The sequence below is a fragment of the Copadichromis virginalis genome, linkage group LG5, assembly GCF_057382275.1.
Source record: "Copadichromis virginalis isolate Kocher_CV1m ecotype Utaka linkage group LG5, C_Virginalis_male_GT1.1, whole genome shotgun sequence".
In the NCBI taxonomy this organism is placed as follows: domain Eukaryota; kingdom Metazoa; phylum Chordata; class Actinopteri; order Cichliformes; family Cichlidae; genus Copadichromis; species Copadichromis virginalis.
The window spans coordinates 28,872,441-28,887,163 of record NC_140622.1 but is presented as its reverse complement, the minus strand read 5'-3'; the positions used below and the strand labels follow the sequence as shown (position 1 = coordinate 28,887,163).

Genomic DNA, 14,723 nt, shown 5'->3' with positions numbered 1-14,723 from the left:
GCCTCGGACCAGTACCGGTCCGTGAGTCGTTTGGTGCCGGGCCGCGATAGTTGAGGCTCAGGTGTGAAATGTATGGTTTTCAGGGTTTTTATCGGTTTTCAGCATTATTTTGTTATCGTTTTTATCGTTAACTCAGTTTTCCTGGGTCTTTTCAGGTGTGTTATAAATAAATCTTCTTTTTTTTCGGTACCGGTACTAGTTTCATTTTGTTGTATTTATCCGCCACACCTTAAGCCCGGTCCGTGAAAATAATGTCGGGCATAAACCGGTCCGTGGCGCAAAAAAGGTTGGGGACCGCTGATATAGACCATACGTGCTAAGCATAAGTGCCTAACAGAAGGGGAAGAATGATGCTTTTAATCATGGTTAAAATAAAATGTTCGATTTGTTTTGTTAAAAAACTGGTGCTTAGTTCCCAGAAACTAGTATATGTTTTAACTTTGGCTGTTCACTTCTATTGATTCTTTAAAACTCTGCTTCTCTATCAAACAGTTCTGCGCATCTCTGAAACTTTCTTTTTTTGCTTTAATATGTCAGTGTAGCCTGTGAGCTAATATAAATAAATGTGATAAAAAGTAATACGTGAATGAATCCAGCGATACAGGAGTCATCTGACTCTATACTTCTTCATCTTCTGTGATGGTTTACTGGTAAGAGGAACTCAAGACTGTGAGAACCGGTGTGGACTGTGAGAAAAACAGAATGCAGTGTGTGTGGGCAGGGGGTGTGCGGGGGAGGGTTGGTTTGTTGTCTGCTAGTTACTTTATGCTCTTGTGTCTGACTTGGCCCTGACCTCTGCCTGCTCCCTGTGAAAAAAACAAAACAAAAACAAAGTGTGAGAAAAAAGCCTCCGTTTCTGTGTGTGTGGATAATGGCAGTGCTGATGATGGGGGAGGTGGAGCAGGGTTAAGGGGTATTTAAAGCAGGCTGTCTCTCAACAAAGGTGGCCCTGTCTGTCAGCCTGGCCTCGGCTGGCTGTGTGTGTGTGTGTGTGTGTGTGTGTGTGTGTGTGTGTGTGTGTGTGTGTGTGTGTGTGTGTGTGTGAAACACCCTGACCTGACATGAGGACTATATCTTTCTCTGTTTTTTCTTCTAATAACATCAATTATACCAGCCTGCTTTAAATGTGTGTTTTTGTATTTGTTGAAGTCATTTTTAACCACGAATTTGATGAAGCACTCCAAGTAGTACTAAAAAACCAAAAAAGATGATGAACTCATATATTTTACACAGTAATTATTGGGTATATGTTGCAATACTGTTTTATGTACTTTAGCTCTCTCCATGTTGTTTGACCTCAACTACCAACATCCCCAATGATTAAATGGACAATACTATTTTTCAAATCCAGCCATGAGTTATTTTGTTATTATTATCATTAGTATTTCAGTTGAATAACTAAATCAGGATGTACAACAGTGTTTTGTTTCTGTGAAAGCCCTGAACTTTTGAAATGTGTATTTTTTGTTGCTTGGAATGAAACTAGAGAGCCGTGATCTGTTATTGCCCTAAAACGTAATAAGAGGATGGTGATTATGTTATCTGAGGCAACTATACAGGGGACGAGGCCTTTGGCCATCTAAAAAGTCTCTGACAATGATTGAATTTTCCAATAAATAAATAAATAGAAATATTAGATCTTCAAATATAATGCAAAATAGGCAGATGTCATCATACACTTTTCATGTCCTTGCAAGGCCTGACCTAACGGTGTTAATGTGACTGTACCATCATCAGGGTTATTGTACAAAGAGCCACAGAGGACTGTTTTCTGCTTTCTTGAGACTCGTACTTATGTCAGTCTTTGTTTCTCTGTCACTGCAGCCCAGCTGGAGTTCGTCCAGATTCTGGTGATCGTAATAGTCATGATGGTGATGGTGGTGGTCATCACCTGTCTTCTCAACCACTACCGCCTATCAGCACGCTCCCTTCTCTCCAGGCACACCCCTACACGCAGGAGACACCTGCCACTGGCCAACGTAAGTCAGACTTATGCCAGGACTGCATGATGATGTGTTGCCCAAGCTATGCACTTACAGTAGCTCATTCATTATGTGTGCAAGACTTTTTATTCAGTTGGGTTTACATACATGTTGCTGCTAAAAAGGTAACACAGTTCTGACACACCGAGCAAAGAAGAGAAAATGTATTTTAAGGCCTGTAGTTCACTGTTTTCTTTCATTTCAAAGAAATTCATTTTATTCAACCTCAATACACCAAAATGTGCACTTGTATCCAGACTATAGAATAGAATAGAATAGAATAGAATAGAATAGAATAGCCCTTTATTGTCATTGTACATGTACAATGAAATTATGGGTGCTTTGTGCAGGAATTAAATATAAATGATAAGACAGGAGGAATAAATAACAAGCAGGAGAAACATTTACAAAACAGTAGAAAGGCAGACATTGGAGAACAAAGTGCTTGAAAGTAGTGCAAAGGGCTCGGTCAGAGTATAGAGTCCATGTGTGAGTCGCCTGAGTGATGAGAGTTACTCAGACCATGGCTCAGATTGGTGAGATGAGTGACAACTTTGCTTACCTACTGCATCACTACACCGCTCATTTTTCCATAGTGCCTTTACATAGCTTAAACATACACGTGTTTCTGTGTCAGAGACAGATAAAGTCGGTTTGAATATGTGGAGCAAACAGAAAATGAAAAGTTGTAAATGGTGGCAGATATTATGTAAGATACATGAATTCATTAATTGAAGAAATAAAATAGCACAGTCTGTTTAAGACATGGAATAAAGTTAGTGTCTCGACAGGTGAAATTTTATTTTCCAGTAAAGCTATCCAACTTTGCAAGGTTATGAACAAGATATATGTAGGAAGAAAGAGAGAGAGAGAGAGTTAAAGAAATATATGAAAAATGAACGAAATGATTTATAAAGACAAATAGATAAAACATATAACAAACCCCTCAACCACGCTGACCTTTTATAGTTACAGTCATTCATCTTTATAAACAGACTTCCTGGAGGAAGTTAGCATCTGTTTCAGACAGTTTCACAATAAAAGCAGTTTCAGAGGCGTGCCAACTGGCCGCATGTGATCACAGTGCTTAAACTGTGCTGCAGGCTAACGCTAACGCACTGACTCATTTCTTCATTAAGGGCCATGGCGACTTGCCGATGTCTATTTGAAGAACACGCACCGACTTACACCTGAGGCTTCCTCAAACATATGACTTCACTAGTGCTGCCTGAATCACCTTCCACTGAATCACTGTCTGTGTGTGTATCTGTGTGGCTTCAGTTTCAGTTTAAAATATGAGTAAAGAATGAAGCACAAACATGCACATACACACACATAGAGCTCCTTATAAGCTCAGGGGAGTCATAGTGTCCTAGTTAATTTGGATTAGCAAACAGACATGGTGACACACATGCAGCCAGACAAGCAGGCAAGAAAACTGTCACCAGAGAGAGTATATTTTTTTTTTTACAAAAGTTGGAAAAGTTCCTCTCAGACTTTTTTTTAAAGAAGCAAAGAACTACTTTTGTCTTCTCCTCACTACAAGCGGTGACACCGAAGGCATCGAGACACCCTCTAAACATCAGCTTGAGCTCAAAGTATTGTTCAGTCCATTATAGATTCATGTACACTCTTAATTTCAACGTTTTAAGTCATACTTGTGTTGGGCAATGTTGTACCAAACTATATGTGCTGCTGATTTTAAATGAGCACAGAAATTTTTTTTACTTTGTTAACTGAATGTGAAGCTTACAGTGTCAAATTATGCACATACATTACACAATACAGCTCATACAGTGGGGCAAAAAAGTATTTAGTCAGCCACCGATTGTGCAAGTTCCCCCACTTAAAATGATGACAGAGGTCAGTAATTTGCACCAGAGGTACACTTCAACTGTGAGAGACAGAATGTGAAAAAAAAATCCATGAATTCACATGGTAGGATTTGTAAAGAATTTATTCGTAAATCAGGGTGGAAAATAAGTATTTGGTCACCTCAAACAAGGAAAATCTCTGGCTCTCACAGACCTGTAACGTCTTCTGTAAGAAGCTTTTCTGTCCCCCACTCGTTACCTGTATGAATGGCACTTGTTTGAACTCATCATCTGTATAAAAGACACCTGTCCACAGCCTCAAACAGTCAGACTCCAAACTCCGCCATGGCCAAGACCAAAGAGCTTTCGAAGGACACCAGGAAAAGTATTGTAGACCTGCACCAGACTGGGAAGAGTGAATCTACAATAGGCAAGCAGCTTGGTGTGAAAAAATCAACTGTGGGAGCAATCATCAGAAAATGGAAGACATACAAGACCACTGATAATCTCCCTCGATCTGGGGCTCCACGCAAGATCTCATCCCGTGGGGTCAAAATGATCATGAGAACGGTGAGCAAAGATCCCAGAACCACACGGGGGGACCTGGTGAATGACCTGCAGAGAGCTGGGACCAAAGTAACAAAGGTCACCATCAGTAACACACTACAACGGCAGGGAATCAAATCCCGCAGTGCCAGACGTGTTCCCGCTGCTGAAGCCAGTGCATGTCCAGGCCCGTCTGAAGTTTGCCAGAGAGCACATGGATGATACAGCAGAGGATTGGGAGAATGTCATGTGGTCAGATGAAACCAAAGTAGAACTTTTTGGTATAAACTCAACTCGTCGTGTTTGGAGGACGAAGAATACTGAGTTGCATCCCAAGAACACCATACCTACTGTGAAGCATGGGGGTGGAAACATCATGCTATGGGGCTGTTTTTCTGCCAAGGGGACAGGACGACTGATCCGTGTTAAGGACAGAATGAATGGGGCCATGTATCGTGAGATTTTGAGCCAAAACCTCCTTCCATCAGTGAGAACTTTGAAGATGAAACGAGGCTGGGTCTTCCAACATGACAATGATCCAAAACACACCGCCCGGGCAACAAAGGAGTGGCTCCGTAAGAAGCATTTGAAAGTCCTGGAGTGGCCTAGCCAGTCTCCAGACCTCAACCCCATAGAAAATCTGTGGCGGGAGTTGAAAGTCCGTGTTGCTCGGCGACAGCCCCAAAACATCACTGCTCTCGAGAAGATCTGCATGGAGGAATGGGCCAAAATACCAGCTACTGTGTGTGCAAACCTGGTAAAGACCTATAGTAAACGTTTGACCTCTGTTATTGCCAACAAAGGTTATGTTACAAAGTATTGAGTTGTATTTTTGTTATTGACCAAATACTTATTTTCCACCCTGATTTACCAATAAATTCTTTACAAATCCTACCATGTGGATTCATGGATTTTTTTTTCACATTCTGTCTCTCACAGTTGAAGTGTACCTCTGGTGCAAATTACTGACCTCTGTCATCATTTTAGGTGGGGGAACTTGCACAATCGGTGGCTGACTAAATACTTTTTTGCCCCACTGTATATTAACTGTAGGAAAAGGTCAAACACAGGTAAAAGGTACAACGTTTTACTGGAGAAGACAGTATTAGGCAGTATAACCTAGATTTAAAAATACTTTAATAGCTTCACACTTTTGCACAGACAGGTTTATATAAACAGAGTCCTCTAATAAATAACACGCACTCATCCATCCGTCCATCCAGTAAAGTTTGAGCAAACAATAAGAAGTGTATCAGTACCAAGTCTCATGTTCTATGTTTGGGGAAAGGCGATCGCAGTGGAAAGTCTTTGTGACAGTGTTTAAAACAAGAACTAATATATGACAGGAAGTTACAACCACTCATCTCTAAAAATTACACAGCGGTGTTGAAATCATTATTAGCAGCAGTGTATATTCCCGTTCTAGTATCTATGTCTTAACCAGCTCAATTTTATTGAAATTTGAACTATTACAAATCAGAGGAATAAATTATACTTTTAAATAGTGCTAAATGTGGTTTGAGGTCAGCCAGCAGATGAGTGGCTAATGCGCCAACCACAAGACCTGCTTCCCTGCCTACTGAGTGTTTACACCATGCAGACATTCTCATGCTCTTCTTCTCCACATTTTCTTTTGCTTACTGCTGTTCTTTGCTAATAGAGATGCAAACTGCGAAAAAATTAAAGAATTATTTTTATTATTTAATTATATAAATTGACTTTTTTGCACACAGGAGGGAAGTCTGTGGTCCTCTGAGGGAACAGGCACAAACAGTGGTCTAAATGAGGTGAGTGCTGCTTCAACCAGTGGTGGTCTTCGAGTTTGATTTAGTACAAAATTCATTTAAACCAACATTAGTTAGAGGCACAGCAGTAATTAAATATCTCTCCTCACACAGCACCAGGTGTATAACACCCACCCCCCGGAGAGAGGGGGCTCTTCCTATATACAGCGGGAAGTACAGCACAGCCACTCCCAGCCTCCGCTGCAGCCCCAGCGCTTCCAGCACACATACGCCCCGAGTCGCTTTCAGCCAACTTATCCCTACCTGCCTCAGAGCCTCATCGATCTTCCCCCCACCATCTCCCTCTCAGATGGAGAGGAGCCCCCGCCGTACCAGGGGCCCTGCACCCTGCAGCTCAGAGACCCCGAGCAGCAGATGGAGCTGAACCGCGAGTCGGTCAGAGCGCCACCCAACCGAACAGTATTCGACTCCCACCCTCTCGATCCATCCAACTCCTGTCTGCAGGCCAGGTAACAATGAGCAAGTCTGTGGTCCGTTATTGTGTTTTGGATCACTCACTTGTCGTTGTGTTGACTAATTCCTGTGTTAAGGATTTTTATCAGAGACTTATCCAGCTTATAAAAGGCGTCATAGAAATGTTTATGTTCTTTGTACCAACTTTGTACTAACTGTGACTAGATGTACTGCACAGTAAAGGAGAAAGAGACTAAGAGCTTTAGACATCCTCTCTTCACAGCCTAATGTTTAATTATGTTTCATTTTCTGTAATTATGATGCATTATAAGGTTTTAAATGCAGAAATTTGATTAGCTGAAAACCTACAACAAATCATTTTTTATCTGCCATCATCTTGTCTTCATCAGTGTTATTTATTCATTCATTTATTTTGCTCTCAGACTGCAGGCCCCCCCTCCAAGTGTCCATTCAGGCATCAGTGTGTTGGAAGCCCAGGAGGCTTTGTCCAGGCATCAGAAGCAGGGCTCTCGAGTGGAAGGAGCTCCTCCAGCCTACAGCGAGGTGATTGGGCACTACTACCACCCAACATCTGTAACCTCCAGCCATAACAATCGGACTGTGATATCCTCACAAGCACCACCTGCCTCGCTCATACAAGGCCTGCTCCGACCTCCGCATCAACAGCAAGGAAGTGTGGACAACAGGAACACAAGGAATACAAAGGAGAAATCCCAGAAACCCCAGCAGGTGTGACAGTGCTGCTCTCTGCTTCCAGTGAGAAAACCGGGATTACATCTGCTCACCACTGGAGTAATGACCAGTGGAGAATGATGAAAAGTCACGAAGTTGTTAAAATCCACTCTGAAGGGTTTAAGAGCTGGTTAGTTTTAGTTGTTGCAGGTCAGTTTTGCAGTTTCCCCACTGGCTTCTCTGGGTAAGATAACCCAGAACCACATTGCTCCTGCAGAGCACAGTCGCATGAACATCTGGCACATCCTGTTCTGCAGCTTCCTACTTCATGTCTTCTGATGAACCATTGATGTCAGAAAAGAGAGGAAGATTTAGAAGGGAATGAGATGGAAGCAGATGATTCTTTCCCTTAACAAGTCCTCCTCATCTCTCTTCTGTCAGACTGATGTGCGTAATCACCTTTCACAATGAATATTTACTTGGTCTGTTTTTTCCGTTGAACTTTTTCTTTATCTTATTCACACATCCATGAAAATTCCTATCCAAGCAAATGGCGAAATGTTACAATCTTTTTGGTTCTTCCATTTGTAGGATTTCTTTTTTTTAAATGTGATAATCCCCCACCACCACGCTGCTTCTGTCCATTTAGTCCATATTCAAAACTCCACTTCTGCACCAGGCTTTAGCCACATCGCTGGGACATTTTAGCACACTCGCTTATTCCGCGAGTTGTAGCACAAGGCTAAAAGTTCTGCCTTACATTTCCTAAGCGATGCAGGAGTTGCCACTGAAATGGTTGTTTCTTTTTTTTCCTTTTTAAAAAAAATGTATGTTCTTTTTTTTAAAGAACGCTTGCACAAAGTTCAAGACTGTTCACCGGAAAAAAGAATAATCCGCAATATGATCGAAAAGAGACAGAAAGTAGGGAAAGTTTGGGTATTTTTCTATACTTGATGGATTCCTATGAGTACATTTTTTGTGTTGCTTTTGTTTAGTGTTTTTTTTTTTTTTATTTGTTGTCTAGTTTTAGAAAAAAAAGATACAAACATCAGTAATCGGTTGGGGTGCCAACTTTTCACCTTTTGCAACGTACATGTTGACGTGTATATACGTCACACATGGAGCATATATACAGACACATGTATGCAAACCTAGAGTGAAAAGCACGAATTTAAAGTTATTTATATAATTGCTGAAAAGAATTGCACTATTTTTTAGTATGCGCCAATGGACCGTTTTTGGGACTTTTATTTTGAAGGAGCTCTGTCTATTGCGGCATAAAAACAAGAGAGAAGCAAGAACATGGTGAGTGAGGCTCAGACCGAGCGGTGCACAGCAGCTGCTATCATGATAAATGTAAGGGGAGGTTCTGACTTTGGCCCAACGGACTCGGATTAACCGTTACTGTACCATTGATAAAAATGAATAAATAATCGTTGGTTTATGCAAATGTCTGAGTCCCACGAGCCAGCCACAAGTCAGCATCCAACCTGTGGGTCCAATCAGAAAGTCTTAACTCTCTCTCATCCTATTGGCCGAATCATTAGCCAATCCCAAAGCTGGCTATTACTACCTCGACTAAACAAGCGAAGCACATTAGAGTTTATTCATGTTAACCAGACACAACAAATGTCTGGACTAATCGAGACAGTCTAATGTAACAATAGATGTTAACTAGAGTAGGATGTCGTAGACTTAGTTTTTAATCCTGTTATTTTATTTGAATGTCAGATATTTTTATTCATTGGATGAGAAGAGAGAAAACAAACCAATGACACCCCCCTTGTAGTGTATTACTCAGGAAGGAAGCCAGTTGCCCAGCAGGTCCTGAATATCTGATGCACTGACTGTGCACCACTTTGGTCACCCATACACCCAAAAGACCAAATTTTCTGGTCACGTACCTCTGGTTCCTTTGAATTATAGATTCTCTCCCACGTTTTCAACCCATGTATACACTCTGCTCTCTAAGTTTTTCTCTCTTGCAGGCCACTCTGAGCACTTTATTGCACCAGGAAAGAGACAACAATCGTCTGTCAGCCAGCGCCGACCAACCAACCAATAAAGCTTAAACACAACGGTAGAACCTTTTAGGTTTTTAGATTCAGATTTAGATTCTCCAACTACTAGTGATGCGCTTTTAAAGAGATGCAAAGAGTTGTGGACCAAAGCTTTTAACATTTACTGGAATAAAAAACAACTTTATTTATCATTTTGAGATTGAAGAACTTTAAGACATACAGACTTTAAATCCTCAACTATCCTTCCACAGGTCTCCATAAAACCAGCTGAACCTGTGCTTTAACAAATATATTCTATAATTAGGAGAAATTTTTTAATTTTCTTGTTTATAAACTCATTCTTTTAAGCTTTGGACTCAAACTCTTTGAGTGTTGAATGCAGCACAAGGCTGGTTGTTGAAACTAGACACACTGAAGTGTTGAAAAGTGGCACGAGTGTTAATAGCAGCCCGTCTTGTGTCATCTCATTAAGAGTGCAGAATTAATAGAGTTGCATTAGGTAGCTGATTGAGCTACTTGATCAGTATTTGTAGTTTTTGTATTTAAAGCTGCTGCTTGATCCAGACAAAATCAGCGCCCTCTAGTGTCCAGCCTTTATGCAACAGCGCCCTCTTCAGGGACTGAACCAAACTGTAGCCAAATCTCCTGAGAGACAGTCTGAAGGCTAAAACAATACATTTTATAATCTCATATGGTGAATCTTTCATTTTTTGTCTGTACTTTCCTTCCATGGTGAGTCACAGCAGCATCTATCAACTATCGTGATAAAAAGAATTCAATCTGCTGAACTTGTTCCCCAGTATAAACCTTGTTTACAGGGACAGTTTGGCCCAAAGGTAAATTTATGTATTTTCCCAATTTTTTTGTATTCATTCCTATCCAACTGGATTGTGTTGAACTGGTGTGTGAATTGCCCAGTTCTGGAGAAATCAGCTACAGCGATGCCTGTGTTCTCTTTAATATAATGTAAGTAAATGGCAATTTCTGCTTGGGGTGTTTAAAGTGCCAAAATGTGAAAAAGATGGCAGCAGTTTCTCTTTCCAGAAATTGTGACCTGTTTATTCAAAAAATAAAAAATTTAAAAATCCACAAACCTTACAGTGAGCCATTTCATGCAGGAACTCTTTAGTTCGTACCGATCCGCAATTTTGAAAAATGTCCATGTGCAGAAGAAAGCAACCATGTGCGTGTGATGAAAGGCTCTTGCTGGTGGGAGATTGAATGGATGTCCCTCATTTGACCTGTAACATCAGGTAGCTGCACAGGTGCGAGGGTGTCTTTTGGTTTGAAGAAGATATTTCCTGCATGAAACTGCTCACAAAAATGTTGGTGGATGTTTTTTGATTAACAGCTTCACAATTTTTGAAAGAGGCATTGCTGCAGAATATTTCAGATGTAATTTTTGCTGCTTTGAGCTCTTCATAGTAAATGCCATTCAGTTCTATTCCATTAAATAGAACGGTGACATTTCCACATCCAAAAACTTCAAAAATGAGTGTCTCACAAAAAAACCCCATAGAAAACTGTGTAAATTTGATATTAATGTAAATTCTTATTTAAGTTGCTGGATACAAACTAAACATTTACAGCTTGATAGATGGATTGGATGTGTTTATGCTAGTCTTGTTTCTTGTCATTTTATCATCGCAATGATGCAGTCTTGTGTTCTATAGCAAACTATAACATTTCAAATCATAAAACAGATTGAAAAGACTCTTCTAACTGATTAGAAAAGTCTTTGATGATGTTAGAAAGATCTTCAAAATATCTTGTAGCATTACTCGGCAAACTACTAAATCTGAAAACACTGAATTCCTCTCAAAAAGTAAAGACAAAAAGTGAGAAAAAAGATTCGCCCTCCCATCATCTTTTAAGTCTGTAGCTCTCTGTAGCCCCAAAAGAAAGATGATTGGCTCATTTAAAAAAAAATTATTGTAATAATAATAATAATAATCTTTGATCTTGTAATGAGGTTAGCAGCCTGGTTCTCAGTCCTAAGGTACTTTGAACTATTTTTCTGTTTCATACTTGTTTTTGAACAGAGTTGTTTCCTTAAATGGTTTCCTTTCCTGCACCAGAGGGCTTGCAGTGGGTATGAGAAGGCTGGCCAGGCTCTGACCACAAATATTAGTGATAGGAACTTAAAAAATGTATAAGGAAGTTGGAAAAATGTGTAGAATCAATCTCTTATTTCAGGGGAAAACCCGGGCTGGCTGACAATACAAAATAAGACAGGAGGAGAAAGAGGGAAAAGTCATTTGGAGGCTGACAGGAAGAACAGATCACACATTTCTACACAGCTGCTAATACCCTAGCGCTGCCTACATCTAAAGACTGGTGTGTTTACATGCAGTTGTACTTGTTCACCAGTGTTTGTGAGCTTTTCTTTAACTCTCAATTCTATTTATTTATGTTTCTTTTTAAAATTCAGTTCGATTTGAGTCACATAAAAGAGAGATATTAAACCAATCAATGCTCAGATCACATAGTTTTTGTTGCTTTAATCCATCGTGGAGATACTGAAAGTGTTAGGAGATCACTGTATGTGTGTGCGTGCGTGTGTGCAATTAATGTACACCCACCTGCCCTGGGAAAGACCTCCAGCTGTCTAGACAAAAACTAAACACATAAAGGCACACACAGAGCAGACTAAACAAACTCACCGAAGAACCAAACGCCTCACACACACACAGACACACACACACAATAAACACACACGCACACACACTGAGGTTTTTGTTATTGCGGACCACACAAGGTAGCAAAAACATTTATTTCACACACCTTGATTGCCTCTCCCCTCCCTCTCCCTCTTCCTGTCTGAACGAGCTCTTCCTGTTCCCTAGAGATGGCCGCTGTCCAATGACAGAGCTCCTTTCAGAACCGGCCCTCGCTGCCGCTGGGTCAGCGGTCTTTGAGTCTCCTTGGAAACGTTCGTTGTTTGTTATTGTTGCTATGTCGTACAAGTGTGCCTGCCTGCGCTGAGACGGGCAAAATGTGAGTGGCTAGTTTGGGCTGTCAATCATCCCAGGCCACACTGTCTCAGATGATGACGATGAATAGATGATGGTGATGAGATTGTTGCTGTTGGTGATGATGATGATGGTGATGAAGATAGATGTTTTTGGTAGTGACACCGCAAAGATCGTTGCAATACACCTACTATTTGCCTTTTTGATTATATTAGTCATATTTTAACGTAGTGTGCTAAATGTCAGTTTTTTTTATTGTTGTTGTTGTTGTTGTTGTTGTTGTTGTTGTTGTTGATGATGTTTATTCACTTGAGAACAAAAAGATTTAACTTCAATTCAAAAGTTCATATCATTAAAAAATGTGTTTGTTTGTTTTTTTCATTTGTAAACATCGAGAGTGTAAAACTACCTAACACACAAAAACTGCAGATTTCTGGGGAGGATGTGTAAATACAAGAAAATGTACTTCTGCTTTTAAGTGCCCTTTTTTAAAGTTTAAAGTTGTCAGTGTGCAGCTGTCTGAAGAGCAAATCGGTGCGATTGGTGCGGGGATCGACGCCACAGATCCCCATCAACATCCCTTGAGATGAGCTTATGTTAAAGCTAGCTAAAGTTCCCTTTTATTGGAACCTTTTTGAGCACATTTGTATCACGCACTTATAAGTTCCAAGTATAAATCTTCATGTAAGCACCTAGTCCTCGTAACCCACTAATCATTGCGTCTCCTTACTCGACCCAGTGTCTAGATGTGTGCCTTCTGGTGTCCAGCATGATCGGAGACTTACACTTAAAAAAATCCTTTACTGTTGCCTTTCAACGTAAAACCTCGGACAGCACAAAATCTTAACACGTTACAGCCGTGATGTATGGAAGCCCAGTCAGGCCAAGAAAAAAAAATGGAGGGGAAAAAAAACAGTCAGTGTTTCTAAGCTAAAATGGACCAAAAGTCCTTAAAATACTACAAACAAATAACATGTGGAAAAGCAGATATCTGCAAATCCTGTGTGGTTGCTTCTATTGTTTTTATGTTATCATTCCAACTTCTCTTCCCTTTTCTTTTTCCTGGTAAAGCTGGACTTCTATAATCACGACATTAGAAGCTAAATTTGTGAAAACAAATTACTGTTGCTATTGCTGCTCTATATGTTTGGAACTATAACTAAAAACAGCTGAAATTAATGCTTTTCTTCAGAAATTTAATGAGACGCAGTATTTGCTTTTAACATTTCTGACTGCTTGCAAAGAATCACACACCACACAGTCCAGATTCATATGTGACATTATTTAAGACATCTCCAAAGACGAAACCACTGTAAAGAAAAAAACGTTCAGTCAAGCTTGAACTTTTTGTTTTCGATTTTGGGGAAAAATCTTTTTTTTTCCCTCCAGTTTTTGCTACATGTTTGATCAGTTTTAAAAGAAAGGATGATTTAAGTAACACAAGTAGACTGGCGGACGGCATACAAGCAAACCATTTTCTCCCTTCATATTTCTGTATCATCGCATTTTTCTCTGCTTGCTCTGCTCTTTTAATCAGCGCTGTGTGGCGCCTTTCCTCTGACAATGTCGAAGAAAAAGTATACAAAAGCACTCTTGTTCGCAGTTATGTTATGTGTTCATATTTAAATAAGCCTCTGTATCTTACACCGCAGTGACTATTGTAGAAGTCTTCCACCTGTCCTTGAGTTTTATCCTGCAAGCATGTAAACTGTGGGGCTTGTACAATAGACCAGTTTGTTCTGGTAAGGATTCCTACGTGCAGCTGGTGCAGATGTTTTAGAAAAGCATGATAAAATGCTGCGATTGTGTCCAGGGAAGTAAAACTGCACACAAGTAATCAGCAGCTTTGGAGTGAAATCTTCACTCAGGACCAGATGTCAGATAAAAATGTGGGAACTCCGATCTGTTCTCTGCAATGCTGGGTTTCCCATCACTCAAACGTAGCACCGGGTTCATAAAAAGAATGAACATGGAGCTGAGGGTTTAACTTCAATCTGTTATCTGTCACAGCATGGCTCATGCACTTATATAGAGGCCTGCTTATTCTCAGTGATAATAACTGCTTATTTGTGTATTAAGACAGTTTATTTTAATTTATATTGGATGGTCTATGTGTTGCTGGGTTTGCTATGTTGTTATTTTCTTTTCTGTTACAAACACAAGACAATGGTTTATTGTTGTTGTCACAGAACATGAATCAGACACATTTCAGTTAGCCTTCGATTTAAAAAAACAAATAAAAAGTTTTATAAATTCACCCGAGTCTCGTCTGCTTATTTATTTTGTATTTAGTAATTGTTGGAGGCTTTCCTTTTTTTGTTTTTGCAAGAAAGGAGCCTTTGACACACATTCATTCATCCACCACACAGACACACACACACATGCGCAGACACTTTGTACACATACAAGATTTGGTTTGTATGCACATTTCAAAAAGCTGCTGGTACATCCCTTAGATTAGCTCCTGTTCCATGCTGATGTGATAGCATCATGCAGC

General features: G+C 40.2%; 1 protein-coding gene across 1 annotated transcript in view; it reads left to right on the top strand.

Moving 5' to 3' along the window:
- Positions 1–14,483, top strand: part of pmepa1 (prostate transmembrane protein, androgen induced 1) — a 41,804-nt gene extending 27,321 nt beyond the window's left edge. The window contains exons 2-5 of the mRNA XM_085457244.1: positions 1,825–1,979; positions 6,076–6,129; positions 6,241–6,596; positions 6,984–14,483. Of these exons, the coding sequence (XP_085313370.1) occupies positions 1,825–1,979; positions 6,076–6,129; positions 6,241–6,596; positions 6,984–7,296 (878 nt within the window). The 3' untranslated portion in view covers positions 7,297–14,483. The remainder of the gene's footprint in view (positions 1–1,824; positions 1,980–6,075; positions 6,130–6,240; positions 6,597–6,983) is intronic.
- Positions 14,484–14,723: the final 240 nt, after the last annotated feature.